Genomic DNA, 25,872 nt, shown 5'->3' with positions numbered 1-25,872 from the left:
CGGAATGAATGGTTTTGATGCAAAAATATTCACAGCTAAGTATTTCGCATTGTCGTGTTGTTAACTTGTCACGCCCCCGGTGTGTAAAGGCTTTTACTCTAAAAAACTGTCTTTCACTCATACAATGTCGCACAGTGGTTACAATGACCTCCTGCAACGGGAAAAGGCAACGGGGTGTGCATGGTGATGGGAATACTGATTGTATCTACTTGTAAGGAGGAAAGTCACAGCAGGGCAAGAAGGAGAGCAGTGGTTGGAGCAAAAGGAGCTCAGCCCTCTTCCTCTCCGTTATGTCGGGGGAAACGCGGGACCGAAGCTTTCAAAGGGCAGACCTGCACGAGCAAAAAAAGTCGTTTCCATCAGAATACAGACTGACACATTTGTGCATCTTCAAAGTCACCGCAAGCGGAAACTTCGAGGTATCAAATGTACGTTTTAGCAATGAGTAGAGACATGTAAGAATAGGCAAAGACATGGGGTAGAATCCAAAGAGGGTAGAACAAGAATTGAAGAGGGCGATTTGTGGGATTTGAAGGCCTCCTGTGGGAAATCTTTGGCCCTGAAAGAATGGTGGATAACAAGAGATACGAGGAGTGTGTGCGTTGATACTACTTAAGCACGTCAAACTGAGGATCACCTGCAGTCTTTGCTTATTGGACCCATGGGCAAGAAAAAGATGTGCCTGGTGCACAATGAGGTACGGTGTGACTTTTGTGTTATCCCCTCAGAAATCTTTTCAGAAAGATTTCAGCCGACAAAAGAAAAAGTGACAGACCTCTACTCATGGTCCACAGTATTGGGCTTTAGAGGTGATTAGTGGGGAGTTTTCTGTCCATCTCCTCTCTCTCCTCCTTTGTCCTCACATCTCGTGCTTTTTTTTCTTTTTCCCAACCTCATTTTCCTCGTGCTTTTCTCCCCCCCCCCGACTCCAGCCAGGATCATTGATTAATAGTACAGTAGCTGCCCATTACAGACTGTAATCAGCCACTGGAGACTAAATCTCTCGGTTTCCCCATTTGTACTTCCTCTAATTCACTCCCTTTTTCACCCGCTGTTGCTTGCTTACCAATTTCGGAAAGCGTTTAATTCATTTAGCGAGTGCCTAATGCTTTGGATGCTGTGGCTGGCTGAGCGCTGGAGAGGGGGCAGCCAAGCCCGATGCTCAGCAGCCGAACGCTGCCAATGTGCCTGCCATGGGAGCACAAGGGGGGGAGAGAGAGAGAGAGAGAGAGAGCTCATTGAGGGCTTTTGTGCCCTCAGTGAGCTCATCCACTCTATCCTCGAGAGATTCAGGTGAGGGGTCTGCACCCTGCCTATTTGCCTGTATGCCTGCCCAAGTACATTCCACCCTGGGGACAAGGAAGTCCCCTTCCTGGCTCTGCTGTTGCATGTAAGTAGCTGTTCAGTTTAGCTTTAGAATCACGTTTGCTCAAGTATTAGTGCTGTGCTGCTCCGCTCTCACTGACGCGATGAGTTTTTGCCTCTCTTGTTTTCTTTTACTTTGCTTGTTAATAGTTCAGCTTTCTCCATTGTAGTTAACTGTGAAAAACACCATCCACTGCAGTAAAAGTAACCGCGAGGGCCTTTCTTTTTTTTTCTTTTTTAATTCCAGTCCATGTTGTGTTGATGGCAACTTCCTCAGTTACTCTGTTGTCAGCAGACGGGTTTTAATTAGTGGGACATTCCACAGAGTAAGTTAGCGACCGAGTGAGGGGAGAGAGCGAGTGAAAAGAAGAGCGGAGTGTTTGTGACAGTCTCTCCCAGCTGAGGCTGATAAAGTGGAAAGCAGAGGCTTTGATTCTGCTCTTCATCAGGGCCAACAGCAATTGGAAGAGAGACCCTTTAAGCACTCTGCACATCTTTATTATGTTCAGACCGTGGCTCGTACTTCAAGCAGAACGTTGCATTGCTTTGTAATCACTGACTCATCGAGTCGTTCATATGCAGAGTTAAACTATAGTAAAAAAAAACAAACATAAAGGTAATCCGCTCTCTTGTGTTTGTGGGGACAGACCTCTCACTGCTATATACCGTGTGTAGCTGTCATCTCAAATCAAAGAAAAAGGGCGCTGTTTTGACTTGGGGGGAACCCGTATTCTTTTTGCTACAGTATACGGGTACCTGCACACACAGCCTCAAGCAAACTGTAAATGTGAGAGCCCTCGTCTTCACTCATCTTCTCTCAGAGACGGCAAATGTGCCAAAGCACTCAAGATGCACCGAAGCATCTGCTTCAATCTCCTTGTATTCCTGTCTCTGTCTGCAGCAACCAGTTCCACAAAGCTGGAAGACCTGGGCTTTCTTGATGAGCAGCGCAACACCCCGCTGCGGACGTCCATTCGCCTACCCTGGCATAACACGGGAGGAAGGCCACCTCAGGACTCTAAAGGTGACTCCGCTATGCATTACTGCTGTAGATACTCATGAGGCAAGCTAAAGAATAGCCATTTTCCTTCATTTGAGATAGTGACAATTTAAAAAAAGTATGTTGTACTTTTGTCAGTTGTAGTGTTAAAGCTTTTCTTTGTTTTGGCTCTGCTCCATTACACTAGATTTCAAATGAAACAGTCACAGTTGCTGGGAGGATAAAGTGCTGTGTTTCAGCTCTAACGGTGTTTGGTGTGTTCACATCCATATAAGGTAGCGTAGGAAAGCATGTAGGATCTGTAGCTTCTTGTGCTATTAAGAGGTATGTAAAAAGGTTTGTCCCAGGTGGATGTCATTACCCTCAAATTAAAGCTAAAAGTCAGCATTTAAACCTCATAGACCTAGTTTAATTTCAAATCCTGTGTGTTTAAGTGCCGAGTCCCAAAACTGTCCAAATATTTCAAGTATGCACCGCAAACACCACTAAACTGATTTATATTAAAGCTTAACTATCAAAAAAACTGTTTCCTGCACACATTTAGCTCTGCAGATAAAAATCATGTCCTGGGTTGACCGGCCTTTATCTCGGTTATACGTTTTGAAACCTCGGTCTCAATGAGAAAAAATCCCACAGAGTGAATATTTGATGAGAAGATGAATAATTGATTGGGACATCATTAGGTAGTCAAACTATTTAGCTCTGTTTTTAAAATAAATGTCCTGTTTCTTTTCCACATTTCCAGCAGCATCATGTCAGTGGATTCATTCATATTCATTTTTATATCCACGAAGAAACGTTCGTACTGAGTCAATGTCTGCGCAGACAGAATTTCTGTTCTATACTGTATGTATGCATGTTTTTAGTTTTGCGCTGTTGTCACATTTGTTATGGTCTTAAAGTGTTCTAGACTGAAGTGAGTGAGGAAATGAGATATGTTTAGTGTGGACAGGAGACACCACAATATCCCTCAGCTCAGGTCAAAAGTTTGCCAGCAGTTGACCAGCAGAATGATTTAAATATGTTAATTTAGACCTCACATATATCTGTATTGCATGCAGTAATTAATGCTGGTTGCAGTGCCAGTAATGTAATTGTAATAGTACGGGCACTGGTACTGACAGCACTCCCTTTAATCACGTGTTGGCCAGAAGCCAGAAGTTTTTTATCTGTGTTATACTGAATCAGTTGTAATTTTATTGTCATATTATTATACTGGGGCTATGCATCTACTATAGTAGGCCTATTTTCCACGTATTACTGTGCAATTTAATTAGTTTATTATTACTATAGATAACAACCTAAAACCTGAGAGGGCAGAGAGAGAATTATTAATCTTATTAATAGTACCGGTGCACAAGAAAAAGTCACGGTACGCAGAAGAGTAAAATGTAGCAGTTCTGGGACTGTATACCGCTGAGTACCAGACAACTTTGAGCGCTGGCTGTCTGCATTACAGTCTTTGTCCCATCAATTTAAAATTGTGTGTACTTAGGAGTCCTACCAACAATTATTTTTAAATTTGCCAATTATTTTTCTCCTTTCCAAGAACACATAACCTTTGATTTATTTCAGGTATTTTTGTCAGTACAAATATTCAAGGAACCTCGAGCATCCAACATTTATTTTTTCAAGAACACAAAAGCCAACAAATCTTTTAAAGAATTGAAATGTAGACCTTCGGAATTATTGGAAATGTTTGGATGACGCATGTCGGCAAACAATCCGACACAGCCACCATCTAATTCAACAAATAGCATAATACTTATAATATTAATGTAGCCATATCTGTGCAGAAATATCAGGTTTGAACACAATGAATACACATGCAAAAAGAACGCTGTGAAGCGTTCAAATGTTGATTTAGAATTTGAATGTCAACGTAACGAATGAAGCTTCTTATATTCTATTACAAGCCTACTATCTAGTAGTATGAGTAAAAGTTAGAAAAACAGCGTAAGCAGCATCAGTATTAGTAATTCTAGTATTAGTAGAGAGGATCAGAGCTTTAATAGAGTTCCTGAGTGAACAAGTGTTCTGAGATCTAATGAGTGCTGAAGTGGACCAGACAGAGAGTCCTCTTTAAAGTCCACTTATATTGAGATGTCACTTAAATTAACATTTATCCAAACTGAAGTGGACAAAAGATTCAGTTTTAAGTACAACGTAGGCTGTTGATGTACATGGCACATTCTGGAAGAACAAAACTATCAAGATTATTCCTTTATAAACTGGTATACACTTGATTTACAGATGGCAATGTATGCAAGTTTGTCTGTGAAGGATACAAGATGTATTTACTCTGGGATAAATGTGCCAGTTTTCAAAACTTACCTTTAAAAAAAACTCCATTACCGACAGAGAGAGTGGGATTAATTCCAAAAGCAAACAGAAGCATGTGCCGTGCCTTCCTCTGAAAAGCAGACACTGACTCTGAATATTTTTGCATTTGTAAGAGAAACGGCGACAGAATTGTATTTTAATACTTTTCTTTCCTATTACTTCTCCTCAGCTCGTTTCGCTCCCTACAAACCCGTGGACATCATGCTCAAGCCCTTGCTGTTTGAGGTGCCCAGCATCACCACAGACTCTGTCTTCGTGGGCCGAGATTGGCTCTTTCAGCAGCTGGAAGATGTCCTGAAGGCCAGCGAGTCCACAGAGAACCACGGCGCTGTGGTGGTGGGCAGCGTGGGTTACGGGAAGACGGCCATCGTCTCCCGGCTAGTAGCGCTGAGCTGCCACGGAGGCCGAATGCGGCAGATAGCCTCCAACAGTCCCAGTGCCTCCCCAAAAAGTAAATTGTTTGCCTTCTGGATGTTAGCACTACCTTAGCTAGTTTTGTACTTCAGGTTATTGTATTTTTATTTTACAATAAACTTGCAGAGTGTGGAAGTGAAGTGAGGATATATCCACTGACAATATCAACTCAAAGCTACCACCATCTAATGCATGAAATACTTGATTTAGAACTCGTATGTCTACATTTATTCATGTCTTGTGTGACTGTGTCTTCCAGGTGGTGTTGGACCGAGTGCAGAGCTCCCACTCAGCCAGCCTCCACAGCCCACTCCACCTTCCAGTGCTACCAACACGCTGAGGACCAGCAGCTGCCCGGGCACCCCCGAGATGCAGCGACGTCGGGACGAGGCTGTCAAGCGCCTGGCTGCAAAGGTACAACTTTCGCCATCGCGGCCCCTCAGCATCCAGAAGGAATCGCAGTGTCACTTATCCTTAAAGATGCTGATCCATCCCAAAAAGTCAATCAGCTTCATTATAAAAAAGGCTCGATGACGCCTGAGAGCAAAGTGCTGCAATGATTGAAACAAATGCACAGGTGTCTGCTGTCGCTGGTGTACATTTATTGATGTGCTGCGTCTTCTGTTTTGGACATTACATATCTGCCCTTCTTGCAGTTCCCCTTGTTTGTTCTTGCTGTTGATTCTCTCCCTTATTACAAAGATGTTCTTGCTGTGCTGAATCACTTTTAGTATGTATGAGATGCACTGAGCTCAGCTCGGTTGATTTATGTTCATACGTGTTTGTATATGATTTATGGTTGTTTATGTTCATTTGTTTGATATTCAGCCTATGAAATATGGATGGTTTCTTCGCTGAGGTTAGGCTTTAATATCACAGGCTTGTTTGATTTGAGAAGCAGTGAGCTTAGTTAAAGACTTGGCCGTGAAAAACAAAAGTTCAATATTAATGTCCGCAGCATCTCACTGCTGCAGTACGACAGCTGTGTTAAGTAAAAACATGTTGGATTATATCTTCGCTGCTGTAGCTTCCACTGTCTTTTATTAAAGGAAGACACCACAATTGTTACATAGGGTCTAGAGGTTTTTATTATTTTCTGTGCAGAGAAAAACATGTATTGAATATTGGAGTTATTCGTCCCCATTCTATGTAAAGGTGCATATTTTGGATTTCTTTAGCCATCTAAGAATAGTTACATACTTTGAATCATTTGGCTTTGATCTGATACAGCTGATATGAGTCTGTTTGATTACATCACTGTAACCAAAGCTTCAGTATTTCTAGAAGGTAAAGGTTTCCCACAAAACCTGGAAAACTCGGGAAACAGGTGACCATTTTTCCAGTCATTGGAAACGCATGCAAAATGAGAGAAAAAGCCAAAAGTCCAGGAAAATCTAGTGTTCTCCTTGAGCATTATTCATTTATTCTCCTATTTTCCTTTAGCTGAAAATGAACTACAAGGCTATCTATCGGAGCCTTCCATTGCTCTAAGTCGTGTTCTGGATCATATTTATCGTAGTTTATTAAAAGAGAATATTTTAGATAGGCTGCCCTCAGTTTGCAGACAAGTCGACGCTGTAGCTATCTCAAAAGTTCTCTACGTAATGCACTTTGGCTTGCTTCGTGGAATTGCACCTTCAGTTGACACTCTTGCCCTGCCATGGATACCTGCTTCATAGTGAAATGGGGCATGAAATACCGACTGTACAGTTTGCCTCTGCCACTGGGAAGCGCTACATTTCATGCACCAGACATCTGACTTTATGCCACGGAGGCTCATCTAAATGTCTAATAAACCCAGGCGATGTCCCTCAAGCTAATTATTGGGTAAAGTGTTTCCAACAGGCGCTCACTGATGCACTGAGCTGCTTCTGTCAAATTCTGTCAGTTCTTTTTTAATCATTGATCCAAAAAGTGGTCTCATAAAAGGGGCACTGAGGCCATTACGTTTTATGGTCTCATCGCAATTTTACATCTCAGCCCTGTTTCAGAGGCACGTTTCAGGCATTGGTTCTCAACAGCAGATTCATTTCAGTGGCAGTACATGAAGTGCTTCAGGTGCACTGCAGAGCGTTGCATCATGTTTGTTGAGATGCTTATTGCTTATTGATGAGGCAGTAGTCTACATGACTTGTACACTAACTATCACTGCAGTCTCTTTCTCAGGCCCATATCAAAAGATATTGTATTTATACAAATGGCAGGTAACTTTAGTTTATTACTTTAACCCCAAGAGAAAAGCGTTCAACAGTTTCTCTGGAATATGGTGTTCTTTAAAGGTCACGGCTAATTTGATTCCATAGAATTGAATGGCAGTCCTAGGATGATGTTTTCTTACATTTAGATTCTTGATCATTTACTTCCTTTACTTGTGTGTTTGGATTTTGCTGAATACTCACTGATACCTACTTCTCTGACTGTCACATAAGCTTTACAGAGACACTTTAGGAAAGAGCACACATCTGGAGACAACTAGTTGATGTTGTGGTGACCGACTGGTGAAATGTGTAGACGAAGCTCCAACCCCGGGGATTAATTCGCAGTTACTTGTTTGTATCACCTTTTTTTTGAGCACCGCCGCCATCATTGTTCCTACCTAGTCTTGTTATAGATCTCTAAATCACTGTCAACATCATGCTTATAGTTGATGTATTAGTTAATGTGGTTAATATCTACTCCATTACAAATGTAGGACTTAGAAACACACTTTCAGATGTCACTGTGGTTCGGCTGAGAAGAAAGTGCTTCAGCTCGTTATTTTTCCAGGAGCTGGACATCATTGTTGATGGAACAATAGGCAGCAGCAGCAGCGTCACCTGCTCCTCCTTCTGCTCCTCTTGGAAGTGTGTCAGCTCCTTCAGGTTGGACTGTAATTAGAACAGAGTCACACATCCCCAGGGCATCTCTCTTTGCTTCTTCCCCAATCCACGCCCCTCCCTTTTGCTCCTGAATCAGACCTCCTTTGAACACTGCAGCAACCTGACTTCAGACACAGAAAGATCCTCCTTTCAGAGCTCCACCTGGGATCCACTGGCTCCTTTTGTACAGTAGAGTTTATCTGAGGTGCTCGGCCTTTGCCCAATTACTTCATCATCCCCTCTAAAGTTTTGTTTTAAACTTGGTTGAAGAGACAATATGTGGCTTTATGGAGGGTTGTATGAATAAAAGAACATGAAATCTGAAATAACTCTGGCTTTATCTGTCTTTCTCTCCTCTCTTTGTGTTCCAGGTGGTGGCATATCACTACTGCCAGGCGGATAACACGTACACTTGCCTAGTACCAGAGTTTGTGCATAGTATCGCTGCCCTGCTGTGCAGAGCACACCAGCTCAGTGCGTACCGGGAGATGTTGCTGAAGGAGCCCCACCTCCAGAGCATGCTCAGCCTGCGCTCCTGTGTCCAGGACCCCATGGCCGCCTTCCGGAGGGGGGTCCTTGAGCCACTATCCAGCCTTCGTAAAGGTAAAACACCAATGCATTATATTTTATTATTTCATGTTTGTAGGCGTCTGGTCTCCCCTGTTTTAGATGTGGCGATGCATGTTTACGTGTGTCCTTGAGCACTGAACCCCAAATAGTTCTAAATATATGAGTATGTGATGAAATGGAACCTGCTCTGCAATATAACTGTAATGACGTATTCATTAAATGTCATAAAGAGACACTGCAGCTTGCAAATATTATACAAACGCAAAAGAAGATTATTACAAGCTTATGATAATACCAAATAATCAGGACAGTTCCCCCCCCCCCCCCCCCCCCCGAGATTGCTTAGAGTAACTCAATCAGCTGCCACTGAAGGTATTAACTGTTGTCTCTACGGTACAGCTAACTTGACATTTCAGTACGGAGTGAAGTGTGAGCAGTGACAGTGTAGTTGATGAAGCTAAGGTGTAAAAGCCCTTATCTCTCACTCTCACGCACCTCTGAGAGAGAGGGCTTAGTTACTGCACTGAATCAAGGCACCGCTCTGCACACTGGCCACGGGGAAGTTAAGTTGAACTGAACTGTCACCGTAAGACCTCGCTGCACATCGTCTTACCTTTGTTGGTTATTGTGTGTGTGTGTGTGTGTGTGTGTGTGTGTGTGTGTGTGTGTGTGTTTCCAGAGCGGAGGATTCCAGAGGAGGATCACATCATCTTGATAGACGGGCTGAACGAAGCCGAGTTCCATAAACCGGACTACGGAGACACCATTGCCTCGTTCATCACGAAGATCATTGCCAAGTTCCCTTCCTGGCTTAAACTTGTGGTCACTGTCCGGGTCAATTTACTGGTACGGAAGAGCTCATTTATAAAGAAGAAAAAGAAAAAAGAAAAACATTGTGTAGCGCTTGTCTTACACCAAAAAAATACTTTCTTGCAATATGGCAGATATGAATGTGAATTATGAATATGAATTGTCATTATTTAGACATTTCAAATTCATCAGCTTGTGTCATAATCAGCTTATTACAGAAGTTTAGCTAATTTAAGAATTCTCTCAATGCGATTGTAAAATGTAACAAAGCTCAAGTCGGATCTTCCGTCACCGCTTGATGCTCTCGCTGACTGCCATCAAACCCTGAAGATTTTGACAAGTGGGGAAGTGGAAAGGTTTTTCTTGAGCTGCTGCTCCTCCTCGTCAGACTCTACAGAGGCCGTTTTGTCAAGCGTATCCTGGAACATTCAAGAAGGAGCTGAAGTATCAGTGACCCAGGAACCAAGACTGCATGACATGGAAGGAGCAGTCAGTCACTGTGAGCTGACTAGCTCGGGGGGGGGAAAGAGACGCTAGGTCGACCAGCTACAGAGATGTGTTGAACTCACACTGGCGATAGCTGAGGCTTTGCCACGCCCGATGAGGCACACGACGTCTGATTTCCTTTGCTGCGACGAAGCGCTGAGCCTGGGATAATAATGTGAGAGCTGACATCCAGAGCTCAAGTTATTATTGTTCAGGCACAAGCCAGGCCGAGGTAGTGGCCATCAGTATGCAATTCGCTAAAAACCCAAGTTCTGCCCGTTTGCTTTTATCCTGCGAGTCAGAATGGAATTAATATTCGGGTTATGTCAAGGTTCTCCGGATATGCTAAATCCATCTATTGTAACAGTGACATTTTGTATTCACGCTCTTATGTATTCACCTCTAGTAATCCGTCAGGGTCCGTTTGTGGTGTGGAAAGATTTTTTTTTTTTTTGGTTGTCCTAGTTGACTGCACGCAATGCAATTTAGGTGTAGCTCTGTAGGTGGGCTCTGATTGACACAGTGGAGCAGTTTTTAAATTGAAGGGAATTTGGATCACAACCTCCTTAAGTTACCAGCCAGTTGTACGTGTCACGTTGTCAGAGTAAGTAGTAGATTTAAAGCGGATGAATCATTCCTGTGGCATTGGACAGGCCACATAATACTCCGTCTTCAATGGAATCCATGAAGGAATACGACTCGGTTTGCAACCGCTGCATCATATTTGTGTCATGAAAGTGTCACAGTTTTGTTTTGTCCTTTGAGCAAACAAATAGGAGCTCAGCACGGTGGAAGGGTTCAGGATATTGGCCTTCGCTTGCTGCACTAATATCTGGCTTATCGGTGAGGTGTTGCGAGCACTTCACTCACCTCGTGGATTATAATCAGTGCGATTCAGTGACTCTGTGCATGTGTGGACACACGTGCATGTGTATGTGTATTTGCTGTATCTTGTCATGATGAGGAAGAGTGAAGTGTTATCTCACCGAGGCAATGTTTTTTTTTTTTTGCCTCAGACAGGCAGAAGATTGGAGGATTAAGGTGCATTGATTTCTCAAACCCCCCCCAGGACATAGATTGAAATGTGAGCTCTGGCTCAGACCTCTGTTAGAAGTATTCCTGTTGCCCCCCCCCCCACCACCACCACCACCACCATCCCATCCATCCCCTGCCTCTTAATACTCACTTTCCCGGTCCTGTTTCTTTCTCCCAGCCACATTTCCAATAGTAACAAGGGTCTGCTTTGGCCTGATAGCTCAGCATGTTTGCTCCCCTGCTGCTCAAAGACAGCCCTCTGATAATAAACGCACATAAGACATTATGCCTCTATTTGTCTGTTGTGGTAATAAGGAATACAATTTATGTTGCAGAGACGAGAACTACAAAAGCACTTATTGAAATTGAATTGGTACATTTTCTCATCAATATAGGCTGATTTGCAAACGGCATGGACATCTACTGACTGTCTTTGCTCTGTCTCTCCCATAGGAGATCACAAGCCTTCTGCCCTTCTCCAAGATCTCCCTGGACGACTTTTCCGACAACACGGAGATAAGCAACGACCTCAACGCGTACATCCAGTACCGCATCAATGGCAGCAAGGACATCATGAACAATATTAGCCTGAACGGCAAGGCCGACCCGATCACAGTCGGCAAGCTCAGTAGCCACCTGATCTCCCGCAGCCAGGGTTCCTACCTGTATCTCAAACTCACCCTGGATCTGTTTGAGAGAGGTCACCTGGTGATCAAGAGTGCCAGCTACAAAGTGGTGCCCGTCTCGCTGGCCGAGCTCTACCAGTTACAGTGCAACATGAAGTTCATGACCAATTCGGCCTTTGAGCGCTCACTGCCCATCCTCAACGTGGCGCTCGCCTCGCTGCACCCCATGACGGACGAACAGCTGTTCCAGGCCATCAACGCCGTCTTCGTCCAAGGGGAGCTGCCATGGGAGGACTTCCAACAGCGCATGGAGTTGCTCTCGTGCTTCCTCATCAAGCGGCGGGACAAGACGCGCATGTTTTGCCACCCCTCGTTCAGAGAGTGGCTGGTGTGGAGAGCCGATGGAGAGAGCACAGACTTCCTCTGTGACCCCAGGTCAGTCCTCTTTGCCTTTTCAAGCTAATGCAGTGACTCAGCGAGTTCTCCTCTCAGGATTGTGGGGACGTTTTACAGGCACGACAAGTCTGTAGTGCAGCTAGTAAAAATGTTCAGTTAGATCCCAAACACTGTAGGGAAGTACAAACCAGGCCGTGATGATAATTGCATGACAGGAGGCACATTAATACATTGTAGGAGGCTTTTCACAATGTCCTTACAGCATTCCTTTCCTAGTAAACTGTTTAGAATTCAGCCCTTTGAGTACAAATATTATGCAGACACTAATCATGTTATTTGTCCCCGAAGTTTCTACTTGTGGTTCTGAATTAGTTCTTAATAGTATGTGAATCAAGGCCAGCACTTTGCATGAATAGTACACTTACATGAAGGACTTTGTGTGTAGCGAAGTAAGTAAAATGTTCTCAATAAGTGCAGAATGATTCATGTGTTGGGAGTCAGCGAGGACATTGGCTTTGAGATGTTCCAGGTGTTTTTGCTGTAAACATAACAACCCACTTTTTTTTTTACAATGCAGTCGCTATTATGTACTGTTTTGCAACTTTTATTTTTTATTTTTTCACGAGCAAACAACATTCACAAGAACACTACTGACATACAGTACAGATTGAAATATATGGGATACATTTAGTAAAAGTCTGTTTGTTTGTTGAAAACTATGAATACCTTTTTTGTTATCGAAAAATGTTTGGTAGTGCTAAACATTTTATATCATTTGCGCATTTGTGTGAATCCGTGTTTCCAGAAGAAACTTCAATCTGCAGAGACTTCTCATTGGTTCCTTCTGTGCCCTGTGAGACGGCCTTATCCGCTTTAGTAATGCTACCTAATTGTAATTCACCCACATTAGAGACTTCAGTCATTCCCAATATATAAATTAGATGATGTCACTTTGCCGTGCTTTTTCTTTTTTTTTTCGTCCCTGATGCGCGTCAGTATCACCTCTGCTCACACAGTGGTGTTTCTAAATGGACCCGCTTTATATTCTGGTCATTCACAGCCTTCCAACTTCTGTCATTACCAAAACAAAGACTCAGAGTCTGGCAAAGGGAACGCACATGCTGACAAAAGCTTGCCTCACTGCCTCTCTGTCTGCGCCAGGGCACGAAGAGAGATAATGTTAACCAGATCAAAGTGATCTGCATTCATGCATGTTCTTTTAATGAAGTTCGGCATTAATTAATGGCAGAGTGCCTGAGTGGAGATGGAAAGGAGAACCCAGGGGTTTTACACTCTTCCACATCCTTCATGGGGGTATTCTGAATTCATACCTAACTCACAAGGTGCTCTTCATGACTAAAAGTAATGAGCAGTTTCATGTTGACGTGGGGCAGATGAACACCAAATGCATCCGTAGATTTATGTATTGCAAAAAAAATAGCATCGAAAGTTTATGCTGAAGCAGAAGACCAGATGAGACGATATTATGAACATTCGTAGGTCTCCTGGTGTTCTGCTGTCCTTCTGTTTGTTACCGATTCACCTTTATAGCTGAGTGTCGTCTCTGTTGTTTCCTCGTCCAGGACTGGTCATGCTCTTATGGCTTTCATGCTTTCCCGCCAAGAGGGGAAACTTAATCGTCAGCAGACGATGGAGCTGGGACACCACATCCTCAAAGCACACATCTTCAAGGTACAGCTGAGGAAGCCATACATGCATCCATTCTGGGATGTGTTCACTCTCTGTTTATTTATTTATGTTTGAGTGTAGTTCACCAGAGGAATGTGCCACGAGATGAGAAGAGGAACACTTGTTCAGCTCAAGTCCATTGACTTTATGTATGTGTGTTTAAATCCTTGTGTATTCATATATGCATTGGTGTGTGTTTATGTGTGTGTGTGTGTGTCTGCAGGGCCTGAGTAAGAGAACGGGCGTGTCATCCAGTGTGCTGCAGGCTTTGTGGATCAGCTGCAGTGCCGACGGCCTTTCTGCAGCCTTGGCCTCCCTGAGGAATCTCTACACACCCAACGTCAAGGTAAAGGTGTTCTCCGGCTCCGCACCGGCTCTTGTGTGTCAGTTAGACCAGCAGCTGATTAGATGACGAAACATCAGCTGGTTCAGGCTTCCCAAACTAAACCTGTTTTTTAAGCAATTTGTGGACATCACCTTGGAATCCGGTATTTTAGAGTTTCATTTTGATAATTAATAGATTTTTGGTCTTAATAGTTGATTGATTGATTGACCAAAAAAAGTCCAAAATGATGTCCCTAAAACTCTCAAATCCCACTCAAACCGATGATTAGTATACATGGTATTATTAGTGACATCTGAAGAACTTAAATGTCCTCCCTGAACGCTCTTGTAATTCCACAGATGGCAATTAAGTTGTGAATTATTGTAAATGTCACGCTCTATTCCTTACACATACTTATGGGGATGAACGTGAGCTCAGAACAGATTAACTTTTGAAGCTGCCATAAAAAGCAGTCTAAGGATGCTCATCGGCCCAGACCGATTCCTCCCGTTTCTTACCATTAGCTTGATCCATCGTCGTCTCTCGTCCCCAAGGCTGGAATTAAAAACCATTAACTGGCAGGCAAAGGTGTAAATTAATATAAAAATAATTAGAGTCAGGCTGATTGTAAAAATATAAAAGCCTAATCTTTCTTCTTGAAGCATTTGCTATTTTCCTCACATTTCCCATTTTCTCATAACATTTTGCAATTATTCACATTTGTCTCCCATTACCCTCTTTTGGCATTTATTGTCCTCCTTGCAATATGTCCCATTTGTACTTATATGATAATGATAAGAACGTGTCTCAGTATGTTCAGGACAATGATTGATGTAGGGTGTGTGTGGCTAATGTAAGCTATAGACTAGAGCAAGTGAAAAGAGTGCGTCGGTGTTACATTAGTTAATTCTAAATGTTTGGATTCCAACTGCTTATTTGGACCCAAGAAGACAAGAAAAGAAAGCAGATGCATTCAGTTTGCATCTTTGGCCAAATGTAATATAATTTATATCTTGGGGATGGGGGCATTGGCCTTTCCTAGATTATGTCACAATGATGTATTCCGGCTTGAAGCTGAATTATTTCACATATTATAGTATTTCAGTGATATTCCATCACTTGTTGTCATCCTCAATGTCCATTTGCGAGTTATTGTGTGTAAGTAGAACATCACTCAAAGAGACATTTACAGAGTCTCCTTGTTCTGTCCTCTGGGGAATAAACACAAAATCGGTGTTAATTCATTCCACTTCGGATCCAACGAAAAATACACAATTGAATTTCCCTTTTTGTCGGATAGTCATTGGGCTCCGTGGTTCTGTTTGACTAAGCATTCATTATTGATTTCCTCATCGAGGAAGAGAATAACTCACTTCATAATTGCATTCAGTAGAATGTGACCACTTCATTTGGTGTCTGACCTTTGCTTGGAGAAAAATAGCTGAAGCTGAAGCAATAAACACGTTTGCACTGAAATTAGGTGGAGAGCGTCGAATGTTTTGTAAGAGCTCTAGGTTCTGCTGCTGTTTAAATGAGTCCTTGTACCTGCTGCTCACAAAGTCATACGTTGGGGAAAATGCGTGGGCTTAGAAAATGGTTTACGCCTCACATGCACATCCAACAAACTCATGCTACATTATTTCAAAGTCAAGAAGATCCTATTTTTTGTATCTGTTATCCCTTTGATTAATATTGTGGAATTTATGTTTTATCTACCTTTTGAAGGAACTTCAGGGACATTTGAAGATGAATAATGAGTGCATAAGGATTCATGTGATCCTTCACATGCAGTATATTCTTCATAAATGTTTCAATGTAATGATTTTGACAGCATGTTGTCTTTTATTTCCTCCTTTTTGCAATTACATTCATCTTCAGCTCAGTTAATTAAAAGGAAACATTAAAAGACCTTTTACATAAGAGGGCTTATAAATGAGGGACTGTTTTCAGGTAATACACAAGTGCACAAATGGTAACACTTTGATAGCATTGTTCCAACACCAGCTGTCTGTGTTTGCGTCTCATTTGCACAATCAGGTGAGCCGTCTGCTGATGCTTGGTGGTGCGAACGTGAATTACCGCACAGAGGTCCTGAACAACGCGCCGGTGCTTTGCGTCCAGTGCCACCTCGGTCACCAGGAAATTGCCTACCTGCTGTTGGAGTTTGGGGCCAGCGTAGACGTGGTGTCTGAAAATGGCATGAACCCCCTCTGCTTCTCAGCCGCTGCAGGACACTTGGGACTCGTCATGCTGCTCTGCAAGAGGGGGGGCAAGGTGAGGAGCCCACATGTTTAACCCTTTTATGAATAAAGATGCGTTAGAAAAATCTAAACTGAACCTGTTTTCAGGCTAAAGTCGTGTCTATCTGCACAGAATGATCTCAGCCGCATTGCTGCGGTACATAACTCAGTACACAGAACATTTATCCCAGGTACAACTAACCATGTTTTATTCCCACCAGGTTGATCATGTAGATAAGAGTGGCCAGTGTGCTCTGGTCCACGCTGCTCTCCGAGGACACCCAGAGATTATCCAGTACCTGCTGGAGGTGGAATGGAGTGCTGAGGGGCAGCAGCAGGACTGTGCTCTGAAGAACAAAGCTCTGCAGCAGGCTTTGATAGGGGCATCCAGCATGGGACACACACAGGTCTGACTCACACACACACGTGCACATGTTTTACCTCCAGCACCCTCGCCCACGTACAGTAAAAACAATTAATGGACCTGAGAATGTGATAGAGAATCTTTAATGACTACAGATAGAGATATATTTGAAAGAAGAAACGAAAGAGCCACGCATACAAAACACAACATATTTTCGAAAATGCACGCCACGTTTAATACGTACTTTACAGCAGCACCGCTATCCTTCCCTGTGGGTTTTTCACAACAAAATATTCCAGAAAGCAGCGGTAGCTATCGACACAATACACGGCTCAAGATGACTTGAGGCCGTGTATGTCTGAAGGCAGGATTCAGGGATCGCTGCCCAGGTGTGATGCAGGCTTAAGGTTTATTTTGGCTTCCTCATTAGTTGGAATGGGATCCTGAGGCCCGGCTCAGGATAACAGAACTGGGCCAAGCTAAGCTGTCAGCTCACATGTAGAAGGAGACCCCGTTAAAGTCAAAGTATTAATCAGATTGGACTCAACTCACATAACCCCCTGCAGTGGTTCAGGAACGAGCGGCCCTCTAGTCTGCTGTGATTAATTTATACGAATTTTCTCAGCCAGCGGTATCCCATTGGTTGCCATTCTTCTACAAAATTAGCATGTTGTATAACCTCTTGAAGATTTATTTGATATCTTATGCTGAAACAGTATGCCATTAATCCAAGTTTCTTTTTTTGGCAGGTTGTGAGAGGCTTGCTGGCATTGAATAATGAGCACGCTGTGCAAATTGATGGCCATGACACTCTGTGGGGAGAGACAGGTATGTTTTCATCCATCTTTTTGCATTAGGTGGCTCCCTTGTATCATCACCTGCTGTTTTAACATTCCGGACCTCACTGCTGTTATTGCATGCTGCAGTGGAGGGTCGTGTGTCTCTCTTCTGCAAAGTAGTGCTCTCTGTTTGATGTGGAGGTCGCTCATCCCAAATGTGTGTGCATTTCTACGGCCGTTTCAAGTTTTCCTGCGCTTTCTGGTGAAAGCATTACTCATTGTGGCTCATGTGGGTTTCTACTTTGAGTTTGGTTAACACGGCATTTCCTTTGAACAAAGATTTCCCAACATGCCGCTGGACTTCAGCTCCAGTATCCCTTGGGGCTCTATGTTAAGATATTGCCAACAGTTTGGACATTTTGAAGTTACTCCACCAGATGTTGGATATATTGAAGACCACATTTTGGTAGAAACGTTTACCAATTACATATTGTTTATAATCCACTTAGATTTAGTTTTTTTCCTTTTTTTCCTCTCTTTTTGGGCGACTGGTAGGTTTGTGCTGCTGCCTGATTAACCTTGAGTTTAAGTGCTAAAAATATTTCTTTGACGTTATCTAAGTTTCAGACATGCAGGCTTAGAGCTGCAATATTTCTCGTGACTTTTTTGAAATATTGGACACATTTGAAATGTTTGCCTCTCATCTTCAATGTGAGCTTTTGCTTTGAGACTCAAGTAATCCGAGCTATAAATGTTCACATCGTACCCCTTCTTGTTTGACAATAGCGTTTGATGCTTTTTTTGTGCACAATCACAATCATACTAGAATAGATTTTTATTTTTATTTTATTTTAATAATAGTCTCTTTATGTCTGTCTCAGTTGTAAGCCAGCAGGATGTATCTGTAAAAGTTTGGTGCTACAGGAATGTAGGTCAGCCTATTAGCGGAGAGGCTGTCCACGCTGTAGTTAACTGGTGCTTGTGTCCTGCTCAATGACTGCAGGACTTCAGACCTTATTACAGTCCTGGGACAAAGAGTCGTCCCCCCTGAAATATTCCTTTGTGGAACTGCTGCTCTGTTTCCACTGATGTGACTGGACTCTGTGTTCCTGGAAGAATCGTAACACCTGCGTTTCTTGTTGCTGAAAACATAAAGCACCAACGCTTTGAGTCATAGCGCTTAACCTGATATGTAAACTGGACATGATTATTACTGTGAGTAATAGTCACCATGCTCTTGAACTTATCTCTCAGCTCTATTTACAAAGTGGATGTTAAATCACAGTCAGCACCCTCTTTGCATGCCTTCTAAAGTAATTAAATATTAGGTCACAGGTTCGCTTTAGCGCCTCTGACCTGAAACAAAGGGACTCCAAAACCCTTTGCCCGACCGGATATTCAAATATTTCTGCACCCATAGACGTATAATGAACATTTAGTGGTGTATTACAGGTAGAGCAGTTCACTACAGACAGGGGAAATGACTGTGCCCGTGTTGGCTGGATGCAAACAACAGAAATGAGCAGCACTATATTAAATCTCAGTTTCACTTCAAATCCCCTTTCTACCATTCGGCGTGCAGATTTAATAATCCGACCCGGTAACAGTCTGCGCTCTGATGCAGAGAATGCCAAAACCGACAAAGTCCCTGCAATATCCCCTCTGAAACGGCCCATTCATCGCTGTCTCCAAAACAACTCTCCGATAACAACCTGTCTCTGGGAAGATGTATTTCATATTTAAAATTCAATGGAAGATTACATCTCTATGCAAATAGGCCCACTGTCTCCTGTGTTTAAATGGAGGCAGATTGAATTGCACATCTGTGGAATCTCCATCTTTTAAAATCCCCTCTTAGGATGCAAACCTCTTTACCGTTATGCAAAGAAAGGTAATTTACCTGCAAAGGATTATTGAGGTGAAAACACAGCAGCAGAGGAATCAAGGCATAGATCAACAAGTCCTCGTGTTGCAGGAGAGTAATCTTTTGTAAATCATGGATCATTTTGTTGTTTCTGGCCCCTGTAATGTACAGATGGGTATAGACCATCCTCTGTCATTTTGATAAGCATCTTAAAAACAAATGTATTTCTTTTATTTCAGACAGGATCCCAATTTTCTTTGGAATTGAGCATTCATTTGGTGGACAGTGCTCGTCTTTGTTGAGTTTGTATGTTCATGCTGATCTCGCTTTCTTTCGAGGGGTCTTAAGCTAGTGGAGAAACGGCGCTCCGCTCTTAATACTGTAGTCAGCATGGTTTAAATACAGGGGACACAATCTGAATATGAGCAGTTTAAAATGCACTCGAGGTCTTTTCATCCTCTGCTGTATTATTTCATATGTACAAAGAGCGCAAGTGTCTCTACTGTATAACAAGAGCACAGCATGAGCTAACCCAGGCAGCTATTTGTGGGTTTGCTCAGGTGCCTGGGGAAAAGATGCTCTTTATTCTCGCATCAAGTGACAAACACCTGCATTTTACGATGAGCGCTGAAGCCAACCCTGTGTTAACTGATGAAAAGATACTTTTTCTCACAGGCTATATTTATCGGCGTTTTGAAGAAAAGATTCTTCCTCCAAACTGTCACGCTTCCAAACAGGAAGTTGATGCATAAATCAATGCTCCTAGATAAATAGAAAATCTAACTTTCCCTTCATGAGCTGCGGGAAATTGAGCTCCTTTCTCGTCACTGATTTCTGTCTTTCAATGTGGAGCGGTGAAATGTAAACGAAAACTTTTCAGATAATAGAACTTACATTTGGTTCACAGAATGCTTGTGTGCTCAGCATAAATGCATTTCTTATGTAAACATTTTATTTAGATTTAGAGCCTTTAATCAGTGTTGGTAAAACAGCTCCATGTTGTTTCATGGATCTGCAAAGTTTTTTACTAAAACGCCGGGTCACAACCTCTCCGTTGTTGTTTCTCCAGCCTAGTAGTGGAGTGGTGGTGGATAAGGACTTTATTATGTGTTTACTTTGTACATCTGTTTTATCAGATGGTGATTCAGAGTCTCCTCCTCAGGACACTGTTAAGGCGGCTTTGAAGGTGGTCTACACGAGTAGGACGAGCAGAGTTGAGACAAGGCAGATGAATAGCTTACAACACACGAGATAAGATAGAATAAGGCAAGATTAGACAGGAAGAGGCGAGTCAAACTGAAACAATAAATGACCAAATGTAGAAATGGGAGCTCCTTCTCTGAAGAGCAGGGATGCTGAGATGCTCCATCAATGAAGAGTGTGAAATACTAACTTAACATGAAGATATGGATCACGTATGGATCACTTTCAACATCAACAACTGCACAGCTGTTGATAGTTTGTTGCTCTCTGGAGCCCCTAACGCAGCCTAAATTTAGCATCTTAAAATCATTGTTCTTCACTGAGCTGCGTGTGAGGATCTCCATATCTGGAGCAGATGGAGGGCGGAGTTGTTTGCCTCTCGTGACTGTTCATCCAGATGGATGAAGTCAGTCAGATACGGAGGCTCGGCGGCACCTTAACTCTCTCCGAGGTGAAAACGAGAGCAGAGCTGTTGCCATTCTTACGGCGGATCTCACTCTGTTTTGACAACCAGCGCTCATTTAAGACCGGCCCATCTGCTGCCGTACGCCCGCAGCAGCCGATCAACTGCGAGCGTTGAACATTTCAAGAATTTGTCTTTTGATTTCTTCACCGAACACAAGCACACATTCTCTTCTTTTTGTTAGAAATGAATCAGACGCAGTTAAATCCAGTTAATCGTCTTCTGAAAAAGATACAAGATCTAAATAAGAACGTGTGTTTAGCACAATTGTTTGACTTTGTTGTCTAATGTTTGTCTGCTGATGCATAAAATGAGTGGATTCGCGTCGCTCTCTGTACAAGGCCCGGGGAGCTCGAGGCAGAATTTTAATAAGTTTAATAAGCGTAACGTAATTGTCTGTTTTTAAACTCAATTAGCACCAAGCATTAGCCGGCTTTCCTCTGCTCGTCTTTGAAGAACAGGAGGGATTCTGGGATTGCGAACAGTATTGAGAGCCAAGTCTTTCCTTTTCCACACACTTGGGTTACTAAAGACCCTTGATGTTGTCTCTGTGTACTGTACATTTTCACTGTATCCTCTCTGGCTTAGTGTTAAGTGTGAGGCTTTAAATTCCACCCCTATCTCACCACTGTGCTGCATCCTTACCTTAAGTTGCTCCTCTGTACAGATCTAAATAAAGATTTTAACAGCTCCTCCTTCGTCCTCTCTTTAGCCTTGACGGCAGCAGCCGGCCGGGGGAAGATGGAGGTCTGCAGCTTCCTGTTGGAGCAGGGGGCGGTGGTGCAGCAGGTCAACCGGCGGGGCGTGTCTCCTCTATTCTGCGCCGTCAGACAGGGACACTGGCAGGTGAGACGCGCCGAGTTGCTCTTTTTTGCGTCAGACAAACTATCCCTCTGTGTCCACAGCAATCACACTGCCTCAAACCACAATTACACCTCACCGTTGTCTTCTTCTAAGGAACCGGGTGTGCTATTGTATTGTTGCATCGGTTGACTTTTATGTCCCGTGTTTGATGCCTGTTCTCTGACCGACTTTGTTTCCTAGATTGCAGAGCTGCTGTTGCAGCACGGTGCTGATATCAACATCAGCGACAAGCAGGGCAGGACCCTACTCATGGTGGCGGCCTGCGAGGGTCACCTGAGCACCGTGGAGTTTCTGCTTTCTAAAGGTGAGCTACACAACATCAGCGCCACAGAGCATCCACCATTAATACCATCATTCACATTAGCGGAATGTGTGAATATGAAGTATTTAACGACCATTGTTTTGTTTCAAAGGTGCATCTTTGACTTCGATGGACAAGGAGGGACTGACCCCCCTGAGCTGGGCATGTTTAAAAGGACACAAGAACGTCGTGCAGTTTTTGGTGGAGAAAGGTGCGGTCATCGACCACACAGACAAGAATGGACGGACTCCGCTGGACCTTGCTGCCTTCTATGGAGATGCAGAGATTGTAAGTGGAAATAGTTTAAAACGCCCTAAAACACGGCAACCAGCGGCGCACGCAAACACCACACTTCATTTAGCGTTAACTGAGAGCGTCCCTTGGCCATTATTGCACTCATACCGTTCTGCGTTAGGCCAGCTCATGACTGTCAACACCGAGTTTTTAACTGTTGGCGCTCTCGTGTAGGTCCAGTATTTGGTGGAGAGAGGAGCCGTGATAGAGCATGTAGACTACAGTGGGATGAGGCCTCTGGACAGAGCCATAGGCTGTCGGAACACGTCGGTGGTGGTGACTCTGCTGAAGAAAGGGGCCAAGCTGGGTAAGCACGAAGCTTTTCTTTCCCCTCTTATGTCCAGCTGTGAACAACGACTGGTGCTGGTGCAGAGACTCTGTGCTGTCAGTTAGTTCACCACTTAGTCAGCTGTTACTCCTGTGGTCTGTAGAAAGTGTCTTTGGTTTGCGAAGTTTGTTCACGTTTCAATAAACACAGAGACTAAGCATTTTGTTTTGCCTCGACGTCAAGTTCGTTTCTGTCTGCTCGGTATCTCATGGTGCTGAGAATGAGATCAGATTTAATTTTGTGGAATGTTCTGGAGAAACCCTGTTTCCATTCCTGATTTTCACTCGCTGTTCAGCTTGTGTGCATGTGTGTGTGTGTGTGTGTGTGTGTGTGTATGCTCACTTTTACACGTGTGTGTGTCATTCCTCTTCTCCCTCATGCTCTGCTTGGCTAATTTAAGAATGTGACTTATCACCTAAATGACATTCATAGAGCTATCTGGGTCTGCGGCTTAAAAAAAAGAAAAAAAAAAGTAATGTGTAGAACCCACATATTTTCTTTCAGCACAGTTTAAAACTCTGCATGCATTTACTGCTGACAACGCAAAGGCCATTTCAAGTTGATTGACACATAATTATATGTGGTCACAAAACACTTAACACCTTTTCCTTTTCCTTTTCACTGCAAATGACTTCTCTTGCATGACCTCTTTTCTCTCCACTCTCCCTCCTAACTCTTTCTTAACCGCCTTCAATAAACTAAGGCTACAGAACGTCACCTTACGATCGATCAGGTACAATCTTTAGGTAACTTTACCTCGTACCAATTTCCAGAGAATACAGTGACCTCCTGTTGGCAACAGTAACAACAACATGACCCGCCTCGCTTCTTCTCTCTTTCCCCTCTGCAACCACAGGGAACGCAGCTTGGGCCATGGCTACTTCCAAGCCTGATATCCTGATCATCCTCCTTCAGAAGCTGATGGAGGAGGGAAACCTACTCTACAAGGTAAATAAAATACTTTCCAAAGCACTTTTCTGTCTTAATGAAAGGTTTCATGTTCCTTATCTGCCCAGCTGTACTGAGTTATTATTAGGTGATTTCATCAAAGTGATAACCATCCTTCCTCTAGCTCAGTTAAATGCAGAAAATGAATAGATGTGTATGTTACGCATCACTTAACAAAGGAGCCATGATCGATGCCTAACATTTAACAGATCGAGCTTGTGGGAGAAAGCACAAACTGGTCGTGTGTGTGTGTGTGTGTCGTTTGCCTGTGGTTTGTATGTATGATTGATGAGAAGGGACGGCTCAAGCCGGAGAACAGCTTTGCAGGAGTATCTGGCAGATACCTCTGCCCTGCTTCTCTCCCCCCCCACGTTCTTCTTCTCCTCCTTCTGTCCTCTTCTTCACTGCATGTTTGCCCTCCATGTGTCCTCCAGAAAGGGAAGATGAAGGAGGCGGCCCAGAGGTACCAGTACGCCCTGAGGAAGTTTCCTAGAGAAGGCTTTGGCGACGACCTGAAGGCATTTAAAGACCTGAGGGTCTCTCTGTACCTCAATCTCTCCCGCTGTCGCAGAAAAACCAATGTAAGCCTCTCAAGTGACACTCCACTTTTGTCTGTGTTCCTCAGCCAGTGCTGCTATTTTTAGCTCGATCCTTTAATGACTGTTTATACAAGGCGTTTCACTCACCAGTTTTATTTGTAAGCGAGTAATGAATATCATGGGGCATCAATATATTGATATTTGCTGAAGAATACACGGTTTTCTGTAATTAAAGTTGTTTTATTAACTCTTTGAATACATGCAAACGTAATGGCTAAAGTAGAACACTGAAACATAAGTAAGAGATGAGACCACATCTCATCAGACAAGTGAAAAGAAAAATCTAACAATAATTATTAGTCCTGGTAATTAGAGCTTCAACAGGGGCAATGTCTGTCATCAATTTTAAACATTCAGCAAGACCTGTTTTTTTTTGTTGTCTAGCTCTTCAAATGGCAGAGAACAATGCTTGAAGCGGCATTAAAGTTGCCAGTGCAAGTTCAAAAGTTATACCTGGTGGTAGAAGAGACCAGTCTCCTAATAAGCACAGCTGGGGAGATTCTGCCAGTGGTCTATGCAACCGCGCTGATACTTACTTGCTTCCAGAAAAAGAATCAAAGGAACATTCTGGTGTATAATAATACCTTTGGATGATTTTGTAATGTGTTAATTTGCCCACTGCCTCTCTAACTGACCACCCAACATCTGCCACTATGGCTTTCCATTCATCTGTTTGAGTTCAGATCTATTGCAGCTTATTTCCTTAAACATTCACAGCTACTTTATAAAGTATTTCTATCATTTAATAAAAAAACTGAAGCTGATTGGGCACTCCAAGGAAAATCTTCTTTCTCTGAGAAGTATTTGTTTTGAAATGTTGTAGGCAAAGATAAATCGGTGACTAAGACTCCAGCTTGTGGAATGAGTTGAGCATGTGTGGGCAGGGGAAGCTTGTTAGTGTTCAGATGGTAACCGGGAGGAAGCTACAAGCCCACTGGGCAGTGGACTCAAATCTCTTCAAATCTTTTCAATTCCTGCATGTGCCGGCCTGTCTGCTCACTCAGCCAGAGTTTCTGTGCCGAGAAGAGATTTCACAGAATGATAAATTCATAATAACTATTGCAGGAGGACTGGACATTTAAAAAAAGAAAATGACTGAAGCAAACATGAGGATTTCTAAGCTGTTTCTGTGCATAGTTGTTTCTACAGAAAAGCTCTTCTTCAAAGTGTGTTTATATAAGTCTTCGTCTAGTCATGGAAGACGTTTGTAGCAAACCAGCTGATAATGTGATTACATCCCAAAAGCTAGAGGGGTATTAAGGGGAAACGGGCACCATGAGGCAGTCTGTTGTGTGTTTCTAGAGTTAACAGCACCCGGGGTGTCTGGAGACGTAGCGTGGGTCAAATGCTGTCACTACTTAGTTTGAAAGCACTAAATAAAACGAGCAACAAGGACGAAACGTGTGCGCTGTATATTCTAGAATCTGTATTTCTGTGATTGAAATCAAGCTTGAATATCATTTGGCGAACTAATGTATTGACTCTGCTCCTCTTGTAGGATTTTGGGATGGCTGAGGAGTTTGCAACGAAAGCGCTGGAGCTGAAATCCAAATCCTACGAGGCCTACTACGCCCGAGCGAGAGCTAAAAGAAGCAGCAGGTAAACTATTGAGCGCAGCTCCACCGCAGCTCCTCCGGTTATTAGTGGTGAATTATGTTGTCTGGATCCGGTTAACAATGTTTCTCTTCATTCTTTCTCCAATCCCACA

The 25,872-nt window shown here is 43.2% G+C and overlaps 1 protein-coding gene across 1 annotated transcript in view; it reads left to right on the top strand.

The window, feature by feature from the left end:
* Positions 1-25,872, top strand: part of tanc1b (tetratricopeptide repeat, ankyrin repeat and coiled-coil containing 1b) — a 40,695-nt gene that overhangs the window by 11,984 nt on the left and 2,839 nt on the right. The window contains exons 4-21 of the mRNA XM_079170064.1: positions 2,267-2,389; positions 4,878-5,159; positions 5,382-5,536; positions 8,352-8,583; positions 9,230-9,396; positions 11,335-11,942; positions 13,487-13,595; positions 13,816-13,938; positions 15,955-16,191; positions 16,379-16,564; positions 17,271-17,349; positions 21,543-21,676; positions 21,875-21,998; positions 22,108-22,283; positions 22,464-22,596; positions 23,474-23,565; positions 24,000-24,146; positions 25,663-25,763. Coding sequence (XP_079026190.1) covers positions 2,267-2,389; positions 4,878-5,159; positions 5,382-5,536; positions 8,352-8,583; positions 9,230-9,396; positions 11,335-11,942; positions 13,487-13,595; positions 13,816-13,938; positions 15,955-16,191; positions 16,379-16,564; positions 17,271-17,349; positions 21,543-21,676; positions 21,875-21,998; positions 22,108-22,283; positions 22,464-22,596; positions 23,474-23,565; positions 24,000-24,146; positions 25,663-25,763 — 3,208 coding nt within the window. The remainder of the gene's footprint in view (positions 1-2,266; positions 2,390-4,877; positions 5,160-5,381; positions 5,537-8,351; positions 8,584-9,229; positions 9,397-11,334; positions 11,943-13,486; positions 13,596-13,815; positions 13,939-15,954; positions 16,192-16,378; positions 16,565-17,270; positions 17,350-21,542; positions 21,677-21,874; positions 21,999-22,107; positions 22,284-22,463; positions 22,597-23,473; positions 23,566-23,999; positions 24,147-25,662; positions 25,764-25,872) is intronic.

This window comes from Pholis gunnellus (genome assembly GCF_910591455.1).
Source record: "Pholis gunnellus genome assembly, chromosome: 12".
NCBI classification, from domain to species: domain Eukaryota; kingdom Metazoa; phylum Chordata; class Actinopteri; order Perciformes; family Pholidae; genus Pholis; species Pholis gunnellus.
The sequence above is the reverse complement of the archived record's forward strand: the minus strand, read 5'-3'. Positions and strand labels throughout refer to the sequence as shown.